The 10,280-nt window shown below is 41.6% G+C and overlaps 2 protein-coding genes across 5 annotated transcripts in view; both read left to right on the forward strand.

The window, feature by feature from the left end:
* Positions 1–4,339, forward strand: part of LMTK2 (lemur tyrosine kinase 2) — a 41,997-nt gene extending 37,658 nt beyond the window's left edge. Inside the window, exon 14 of the mRNA XM_059861485.1 lies at positions 411–4,339. Within this exon, the coding sequence (XP_059717468.1) occupies positions 411–439 (29 nt within the window). The 3' untranslated portion in view covers positions 440–4,339. The remainder of the gene's footprint in view (positions 1–410) is intronic.
* Positions 4,340–5,507: 1,168 nt separating this feature from the next.
* On the forward strand, positions 5,508–8,341 carry BHLHA15 (basic helix-loop-helix family member a15). Of its 4 annotated transcripts, none has more exons than XM_059861497.1 (3): positions 5,508–5,766; positions 7,482–7,608; positions 7,709–8,341. In XM_059861497.1, exon 3 carries the CDS (start codon positions 7,745–7,747, stop codon positions 8,243–8,245), a length of 501 nt encoding a protein of 166 aa, XP_059717480.1. In that variant the 5' UTR covers positions 5,508–5,766; positions 7,482–7,608; positions 7,709–7,744; the 3' UTR covers positions 8,246–8,341. The 4 variants fall into 4 exon arrangements, with proteins under 4 accessions (XP_059717480.1, XP_059717479.1, XP_059717478.1 ...); XM_059861496.1 differs by having other exon boundaries at positions 7,482–7,604; positions 7,682–8,341; XM_059861495.1 differs by having other exon boundaries at positions 7,482–7,604.
* Positions 8,342–10,280: the final 1,939 nt, after the last annotated feature.

A 10,280-nucleotide genomic window follows, 5' to 3' on the forward strand; every position in this document is an offset into this window, starting at 1 on the left:
CTTGATAACACATTGCATTATTAAAAATAAATATTACTGATAGCAGAGCCTTGCTTACGGTCTATGTCTATAAATATGTAATCAGTGTCATATAGAGTTGTATTGTTCTTGTATTGTGCTTATTGATTAGATAATATTTGCTGCTTAGTAACTTACAGATAGGAGAGAGTATTTTGGAGATCCTGTGTTGCCTTATGTGTCCTAAGAAGTGACATTGAACTGTGTGATTGAGGCAGATGTCTATGAATAAATGAACCAAATGTTTACAGTAGTTGAAAGTGTAGGGAAAAATTAACCAAAACTTGGAAGGGCAAAACAGCAGAATGCCAAGTTCTAGCAAGAGTCTTAGAAAGAATGAGGGCTGTGCAGAAGAGTCTCACTGTATCTTATGACCTTTCCTTTACTAATAGGAAGCAGTGAAGATGGAGAAAAAGATTAAATCAATTTAAACGTGCTTGGACTCCATACATTAAACACATAGACTTTGTGTTTGAAACTTCTTTATCTAAACTCTGGATCCTCCTGGAGTAACACAGGTAATGAAGAAGTACTGAGAAATGGAAGTAAACACTGAAAGCAATGTTAAATCAGGACATTAATTTGAATGTGTATTTAACTTTGTAATGTATTTTTAAATCAGTGCAATTTTGCTTTTCATTGAAAGACGATTCTGCCGCTGTTTTCAAGTACTTGAAGTATTTTTCAGATAACTTAAACAAGTAAAGCAATTACACTACAGTCTGGTTTATGTATGAGATTGTATAATATTCTTTTTATATTTTTCCATGTAGTTCATTATGTATTTGAACATACACCTGTTGTAGAATTGTGTATACCTGTCCTGTGCAACAGGTGGCTGTGTTGATGGAACTGTTTGAATGATAGTTGATCAGTAGTGAGCCATATTTATTCAAAAAGATATCACTACATATTACTTTGCTTATTACAATTGCACTATGGATTATTCTTCCTTTATTTCCTGATGATGTACAGAATCAAAATCTTAAATCGTTCAAGGAAAATAAGACAAGTTGAATTGGCCCAGTTATCCAGTTTAATTTGTCCTTTTTGTAGCCTTTTGCTATGCACGGTACTCGTAAAACGTACATAACTTCTGAGTATTATGTTAGACTTGCTGAAATCTTATATTCAGTACCATTTCTAAAATGATAATGGTTATAGAATGGTTGTTAGTGTTCATGTTTTATAGGAAACTGGAAAAGAATATATGATATACTCTGGAATTTTTAGATGAAAGAGATAATGTCTCTTAATTCCTACATATGATCCTACTGACTGCTTAAACTGTAATAGCATCTGACTATATCAAAGTTAAGGGCCTTCCAGTTTTTACTACAATTTCTGCCTTGGAGAAAGAAGAGGAAAAATTGGTTGTACAAAACTCTGGAATTTATGAATCTTACATAAAGACTAATTTCAATAGACTGGATTTGGGTACACTTGGCCCTTCAGCTGTACATTCTGTGAATTTTGAAGCTCATTCAGAGGCCTGTGGTAAATCTACCTCTCGGTGATGTTATGACAATTAAGATTTTGATTAATGGTTAATGCCCAGTTTTGCACCCATTATAGGGCCAGATCCATTTTAAGATGTCTGCAGAGCTCCATGGTACATCTTGAAATGTATTCTGAACAAAGGCTGCAGTACAATAGGTTTGCTCTGAAGCCTGAAGGGAAGACAGTGGGGGGCTTAACCTTCCTGCTCTACCATGCATTTAGCTGATTTAATCCTCGAAACTGATTGGGAAAAAATATCCTTATTATTCCAAAGTGAGTTCAGTTGAGAAAGAAATCCCTGACTTCTTGGAATGCCTTATGCAGTTCAGATCTATAGGAAACACTGATAGGAGCAGTTTACCTGGCTTTGTATTTGTTTACTTGTACTAAAATACAAATGCACTGAAATATGAAGTACTTTGTATTTTAGTGGCTGTTTTGGCAGGACATGAGATAATGGTGGTCCAAGTGCTCTGTGTCCAGATCCAGTCACCAGAGAATTTTCGTCATATGGAGATGGGAGGACTAGATATTTTCAGATGTTTGATTTCTGTTTTTGTATACCTCTGTGTTAATTTTGATTTTTATGTTTTAAAAATGACAAGAATATGTTAACTGGTTTTTTTCCAACGTTATTTAGCCCTTAAACCAGAATGGCTTCCATACTGATTAAAAGGGAATGATTTAGTTAATCATGTTGTTTGAAGTTGCCAATGAGTTGAGATATCTTTTTCTGATGAGGCACTCAGGTTGAGTTAGTCAGAACTGTTCTTCAGTATGAAGTGAGGAACTGAATTTTCCTATGGACCTTTCCCAAAACATTATTTAGAAGGCCAAGTCAAGTAGTTCTTAATACAGGCTTACAGTGTATACTGTAGAGGGTTTAAGGAAGCTGTGTGCTACTGAAAATATTTGAAAATGTTGGTAATAGACCTTGTGCACAAACTATTGCTTAGAAACTCCATAATTCCAACATTAAACTCCTTGATACAGCTAGATTTAGGGTACCTCATCTGTCTCTAAATTTTCACCATAGTAAGAATGACACTCCATAAGGGTCTGCAGGGAACATGTGGGCTTGTCTGCCTTACGTGGTGAAAAACTTGTCAGACCTGGAGTTCAGCCTTAATTTTGAATAATTTTATTTTAAAAATAGTTCTGGGTTAAATAAAAGCTTATGCTCCAGAATGTTGTCACTTGGTTGTGCATTTTGTTTCTTGTAATTCTGGAAAATCAGATGTTTATCTTGCACATCAGGAATTTCCTTTGCTTGATGGGAATCTAAGATTTTTCTTCTTTACCTGGGTTTAAAGAAGAGCTTACACAGGAAGTGAAAGTTTACTCCTTTGTCCAAATGGACTCATTGCTAATGAATTGCCAAAGGAGCATTTTTTCCAAAACAAGATGTGTATGATATTAAGCAAGGTAATGTCCTTTTTAGCTGTACAATGAAGAGAAAGAAATATTTAAAGTTAACTCAGATCACTTAAACATAAATTTTAATTTCAGTAATCCAGTAGGCTGGATTGCAATAATATAAACTATCTTTTGGGGTAAAAAAATAACACTTAAAGATCTGATCAACTACTAGCAATACTTAAATATCTGCCTGGCAGTTAAGTGGCACAATGAAGATGAATCAGTAATTCCAACATGTTACATTATAATGAGGGGATTTGTTCCAAATCATTCATTACACTCTATGTAATTTCTTGCACTAGCTAACTTAAGCCTGGTCTCCATTTTAGAAGTACATGTATCTATTTTCAATGGTTTATTATGAGGACTGGTTACAGCTTAATTCCTTCTCTAGTAGAATACCTGGATTGTTTGAATAATGAAGGCATTGTCTCAATTTGGCTACTAAAGGTATTTAAAAGATCTGATTTTTCCCACCTAAAGATGTTTGTTTGAACATTAGGATCTGTAGCCAAGAGAGCAACAAGTGTGTCCAGTTTCAGTGGGAACACCTGTACTCTCGGAAATGCCCCAGCTGCAGATACACTGTGTATAACTGCATTTATGGAAATGAGCAGATTTAACTGTTTTTTCATATCCTTGTTGATGCACTAATGAAAGCCATTTAAGCCTCATTCTTTTTATCAGTATTTTTAGCAGATTTTTATGTAATACTCAATCTTTCATGAGGAGGCTGGTTGGTAGAAAGACTTTTTTTTTTACGATTAAGCACTATCCTAAAATGTCAGCATTGTCAGGTGTCAGTGACTTGGCTATTTGTGTTGGAGTTGGTGAAAGGTGGAATTCAAGTACATTAGCCTTATAAGAAATAGCCTTAAATAAGAATGGAGTTACTTCAAAAAATTACTTCAGCTTTAAGTCATACATGTTAATGGTTTTGGTACAAAATGGGAAGAAATCTAGAGGAGAGTCAAACATCATATAAACTTATTGAAAATAAGTATTTGTAATACCAGCAGCCTGTTTTTCAGAAACTTGAATATGACTTACAGTTAGTTTTGTTTATGAAATTGTTTGAACTTGCACAGATGTAGGTGTAACTTAAATGATAAATGGTACTGATGTGTGTGTATATATAATGTTCAATTCTATTTGTAAATGAGAAACTATGTAACAAAATCATAGGTATGAGGTTTTCCTATTGTAATTTAATACAGGTATGAGGTTTATGGCAATATATCATAGTTAATGAAATTTCAGGTCAAAATGTCTTTAAATTGTGTACATTTTTAAATTGTAATTTCTACTGTATATTGATTATCATGCATAGTGTGATTCAAGAAACTGCTTGTAATTTAAAAATATTTAATATTAAAAATAAAATACAGTTATATATTTATAATCTCTTTGTCTGTTTGTTCATTTTTAAACAGATGCCAGCAGTGTAGTTCTACTGTAAGATATATTTGTTAGTCTCCTGAGGTTGAGAAAGTTCCAAAAGTTCAAAGCCAAAGTCCCAGCTGATGAGTCCGCGCTAAATAGCGTAGTCACCTTTAAACTCTTCCAGTATCATCACCCTTGTGAAAATTTCAGGTAAAGTGTGTACACAGTCAGTAGAGAAGCAATAATTAAAACAGAAACAGTGTCATTCTGAATACTGAATTTTGCTTTTAATCATAGAATTAAAGATCTGTAGAAAGAATGAGGATTTTGAAATTTATACGTTCAGAAAACAGGTTAATGATGTTTTCTCAGTGTTCACTGAATTTCTTCCTAGAAGAGTTGCTTGATTTTTTTCTATCTAAGTGCATGTGCTGAATGGACCAGAAATCACCAGGTAAATAAGTGAAGTACTGGTGTGCACTGGGAGCTCCTTGGTGAGATGCTGCAGCTGTTCCAGGCTGGGCAGAAGGAGAGGAGAGGAGAGTGCTGGTGTTTGCTGCTCTCTGGGAGGGTGGGGATGGCTCGGGGCAGCTGCTGAGTGCTGGCACCTGTTGTGACCTGGGAATGAGAAACTGATATCAAGATGACTTAACTTCATTAGGTAAAATATAACTACTGCGCTGAAATTTGACCAAGGCAGTGGTCATTAATGAGAACAGATGCAAAAGATCTCATGGCACTAAATTGGTCACCTTATATAGAACTTATTATCAAAGAATTTGAGAACTTGCAATCTTTATGAGCAGCAAGTTCTCAAAGAGATGGCAGTGCTGTGTCTGTGGGCCTGTGTCACACGGGTGCTGTGACAGCGTGCAGAACAGAGCTGGGGCAGACCTCGTCCCCCTGCAGGCGGGGACGCTCCACCTGCTAGGGAGGCCCTGGGCCGGCCCCTCCTGCGGTGACAGCGCTGTGCCTGCCCAGTGTCAGTGACACTCGCGCCGCTGCAGCGCCGTGCGCTGTGTCCCCCGTGTCATCGCCTGCACGGCGTGTGACCACCCCGAGCACGGCGGGAGCCGTGAGCGGGGCGCTGCGGCCGTGCCCGGCCCCTCGGCGGGGTGTGCGGGTCCTGCCCGCACCGGAGGGACCGGAGCTCCCGCCCGCCGGGCCCGCCCCCGCCGCTAAAGCGACGTGTCCCGGGCAGCGCCGGCCCTGCCTGCGGCTGCCTCCGCCTGCGGGGCTCGGGCAGCGCCTGCCCGGGGCTCCTCGGGCCAGGGCAGGGCCTGGGCCCCTCGCCCGCTCCTGCTGACAGACCCTGCCTCGCTCAGAGGACACGCGGCGTTCCCTCCCCGTTGCCCCCACAGCCCTTGCTGCTGTTCCTGGCTTCCCCTGGGTCTCTGCCGCGTTGCCCCTTGGGCCCCAGGCACCTTCTCAGCAGCGGGTGGAGTGGTAAGTCACAGAAGAGGGATGCCAGCCCTGGTAGATGGCTGCACAGGGTTTTAAATGTGTTGGTATTTGGCTGCTCTCTTTGGTTTCTCTTGACCACTCCAGTCTGTTGCTCCTGATCCCCTCACAATCTGTTTGCTCCTTGCACACTCTGATAACGCCTTCCTGGGACTCTCAGCACCTGAGCTGGGGCTCTCTAAGGTTACTTCTCCAGACTACAGCAATCTAAGAACAAACCTGCCAGCTAGGCACCTTGTTATCCCATTATACCCCATTTGCTTTTGCCCAGCCTGCAGTTTTAAAGACTACTTTGCTCTCACAGTTTGCTGAAGCTTCCTTTCTCTTGGATCTTCTTCCAACTTTCTCTCCTGGCTGTCTCCATGAGCTCCCGCTTCACCAAGTCCTGTGGGCTGTTTTTTGTTCCAAACAGCAGCACTCCCCAGCAGTGCTTCTTGTGCTTGGGCAGGGAAACTCCCACCCCTCTGTGCTGTACTGTGGCTCTGCCCTTTCTGCCAAGTGAGTTACACAGAGGGTGCAGAACAAACCTGGTGCTTGCCTTTGGACCTGTTTTCTCTCTGAAGGTACCGGTGTGTCTCCAGCATTTTTTTAGGCTCCACAACACAAGCTGCTTGGTGCTGTCTTTCAGCTGTCATCACCTGGGTGCTGCCCTCACCCAGCTGCTTTGTGAATTCCTGTCCTGTTTGGTAAAGTTGCCTCTTTGGTAGTAAGGAGCCTGGGGATGGCCAGGATGTCCTCCCAGGCAGAGAACTGAGTCAGTGTGCAAGCCCAGCAGCTGAACATGGCTTTCAAGAAATGAGAAACAAGACAGGAGGGGGTGTTTACCACAGCACAGCTGGGACCTGCCGGACACCACCTGCTCCAGCTAAGGTTGAGGTTGTACTGGGACAGTCTCACACCTGGGGCTAGGTTTTTGTTCTTCTTTTTCCTCCATTTTTTATCGGCTCACCAGCCCTCAAACTGCTCCTACACAATAGTATCGGTGTAAAAATGTATTTTGTTTACATCAAACCTTTTTATGACTACATGAACTGGAAGACTGTGGAAAGAACATATTTTGGGGATGTCTCTTAGTAACACTGATTGTTGCTGTTAGAGGCATGGTTGCTGGGGGGCTGTTGTACTCAGATGTAATGTGGGCACAGAATATGGGCTGAGGGAGGTAAAATATCAGTGCTGTCACCTAATGCAGAGGAAGGAACGCTGCCGTGGTTTTTTGGGTAACTTGGAAAATAGCCTGCTCTGCTGCTGTTGATCTGAGGCAGTAACTGCAGTTAAGCCCTGACATTATTGGATTTTTGTTGGAAGAGGGAAGTGCTTTTTTGTGTGTGTGGTGGGGACTAGCTCAGAACACAGAAATGCTGCAGCTGAGAACACGTGGCTGGCTCGGAGCTTCTCCCTGAGAGTGTGCATGTTTCCCTCTAGTGGACTCCTCTCACAGTGGAAACCTGTGCCTACAAAAACCAATTACCAGGAGTTCAAGGAAAAATTACTTTGAGTAAGAGCCTGAGGGTCTGTCTAATACCCCCCTAAGCCAGCACATGTACATGGAAGTGGCGCATGGCTTTATTATAATGTGGGGGAGTGAGGAGCTGGGAAACAACAGCAGCGTAAGAGATCAAAGAGAGGCAATGTGCTACCAAACCTCACTGACTGTTGTGTTCTGCATATTTTTTGAGTTGTGGTTCACTTTTCTACAGAAAGACTGAATCGACTTGGAGACCACTTTCTCTTATGTACAATAATAAAGGAAAAACCTCTCTGATAAAGGAAAAACCTTTGAGGCCTGTTTCTAAGAAAGTAGAGGCATCTGTTTTTCACCAGTAGGTGATTCACTGCATCTTTGTTTCACTGGTTCCATTCACTTGCCCTCTGTTCCCTCTGCAAGCTCTCCTCCCAGCTGAATATTGGTGTTATGTTTTTACAGCACATTGACAATTAATACCAGTCCATCCAACAAAACATGAAGGCTAAAACCAAAGGAAAGAAACAAAGGCAAACCGTTGAAAAAGACGCATTTTCTGAAGAGCCGGCAACGAGAAAAAAGGAACTGGTGAAATGTTTGGGCCGCAAAGAAAGGAGAAATGGGGGAAACAAGGAGAGCAGCAAGATCCCCCCAGGCAGAGCCAGGCGTGCTTGGAGCAGCAAGGACAGGCTGCTGAGGAGGCTGGAAAGCAACGAGCGCGAGAGGCAGAGGATGCACAAGCTCAACAACGCCTTCCAGGCCCTGCGCGAGGTGATCCCCCACGTGAGGGCCGAGAACAAGCTTTCCAAAATAGAGACTCTCACTCTGGCCAAAAACTACATTAAATCCTTGACCTCCATTATACTCAATATGTCCAACGGACACTTCCCAGCAGTAGAAGGGATGGGGGGAGCCTGGGGATCCAAATTGTACCAGCATTATCAACAGCAGCATGGGGAGGATGACCATGAGGAAAACCTACAGAAATATTCCACATAGATTCATAACTTCAGCCAAAACACCAACTGCCAGCTACTACTGTCACGGTTTTTCCTTCTTACATCATAATACATAAAACCTAGAGGTTTAAAGAGATTATTTTTGCCTCCAGTCTTTTTTTTTTCCTTAAAAAGACAAACAGGTAACACTCGTGACTATAGTTTATATGGCACATTAAAAAATTACCTTAAACCCTCAGAATTTCTCAGAGCATAATGAATGTTTGTGTGGTGTGCCAGGGTCTGGAAACCTATCCTGTAACACGAGTTGACTTGAAAATGTGGTTTAGTAACTTCTGAAAATGATCCCACCTGGAGTAGAGTGAGTTGAGCCTTTAAGGTCTGTGTCATCTGAATTCCTTGGAGTTTGTTGAGAATCTTGGCTGTAGTTCTGCTCACCAGCCTTTCAATGACTCATCTGCTATGCTGAAGAGAAGATTAAAATTGATGACAGCATCTCACTGACTTGGTGACTGAAGTGGCACAAATGGGAAATTGGTCACCAAATCGGAATATTTATCTTGATCTTTAACTTTGGTGGATCTGCCCTGGTAATCTTGAACATTGCAAGGCATAAAAACATCTGTTGATGCAAACATCTGCAAAGCTTTCGTAGATTGTAAGCTCTCTAGAGTAAGGACAGTTCTGCTCTGTGCTTCCAGAGCATCTGGCCTCACAGAGATTTTCTTTAGTGGGTGTCTGTCTGGGTGCCATTCTAATACAAATAATGAGTAAGGGGCAAATCACTTACTTTTGCCAAGAGAATGATAAAAATGCTTTCATGTAGTCTTAGACAATGCTCTGGCCAATTTAAATTACTTCATAATGAAGCCTGTGATGTGATCAGGTTCTTTCTGGGTTAGTGTTAGATTCTGATACTGTAAAACAATAAATGAAGCAGAAACTCTTCAAAAAGGAAAATAAGCTCTTTTTTTCTCCTCCCTCTATCCCCTCCTGTGGTAAAAAGTTTTATGTCACTGAGGGGCTCTCTTTCCTCTTGTATTCTCATACCTGGGGCACCTGAAGCTGGAGTGACCTCAGTTGGAAGTGTGGTGCCCACGGAGCCCCTGTGTCCCAGCTCCCCCTCCCCACATGCCCCATGAACAGGAGGCTGCTGCTCTGTGCTCTGATGGCACAGGAAACATTTGGCACCTCATCCATCACTAGGATTGATAATGGTTTGTGGGCTGGTCCTTTTCCAGCAGAGAAGGGTGTCCAAGGAGGAATGGGGGCTGAGGAAGGATTTATCAGATCCATCATAAAAGGATTGTGCTGCACTGTGCAGTCTGGAATGTGTTTGTAGTTTGCTGCAGCACAGCTGAGGGGCTGACAATGTAATTCAGAGTGAAAGGTGAGGATTCCCACACAGGCTGGTAAGGGATGTGAATTATCTTTCTCCACCACAGCAATCCATAGCTATGATGTAGAACAACACAACAGTTTATACATGTGGTTGCCTTGCTGGAGAAAACATTTGGATCCTGCCTCAACTGGAATTTTCCTTGTTGTTGAACTGTTTTCACATTAAAATAAATGTGATTTAGCCCTTCTCATATTCAAGTGTCAATGAAAGAATTGCAGAGTCTCTTAGAGATTTAACTTGTCATTACAGTGCTGGATCTTACTCCATTCACCAGCAGCTCTGTTTGGGTAAATGAATCCTCACTCTATTTTTGTACTGATCACAGTGGGTCAGTCAGTAACTCCAAGACTTTTCTTCCAGTTATTCCACTCAGCACCTCCTCAGGTAAGAGATTTTGTTGTTGTTTGGTTATTTCTCACTGCAAACTGTGGCTCTGTGTGTCACGCAGTAAGCTATGGCCAAGCACTTGTAGATTGTGGTAATTTTTTTGTAGGATTCTTTGAAGGTCATTATCTGAGAGCTTCCAGCTAGTAAACATCCCTGGAATGCTTTTGTGGGATAGTTATGTTTGAATTGCTGTTTGGCTGCATTGGTGGAAAGAGGGAACCAGCAAGTTTAAAATCCAGTATTTTAATAGTGCTGTTGATGAAGAATTGCACTTTAAGAACCAATT

The sequence above is a fragment of the Haemorhous mexicanus genome, chromosome 17 (assembly GCF_027477595.1).
Source record: "Haemorhous mexicanus isolate bHaeMex1 chromosome 17, bHaeMex1.pri, whole genome shotgun sequence".
In the NCBI taxonomy this organism is placed as follows: domain Eukaryota; kingdom Metazoa; phylum Chordata; class Aves; order Passeriformes; family Fringillidae; genus Haemorhous; species Haemorhous mexicanus.

Bases quoted from the DNA above. Each gene is read 5' to 3' on its own strand.
- BHLHA15 (XM_059861497.1), top strand. From the start codon at position 7,745: ATGAAGGCTAAAACCAAAGGAAAGAAACAAAGGCAAACCGTTGAAAAA.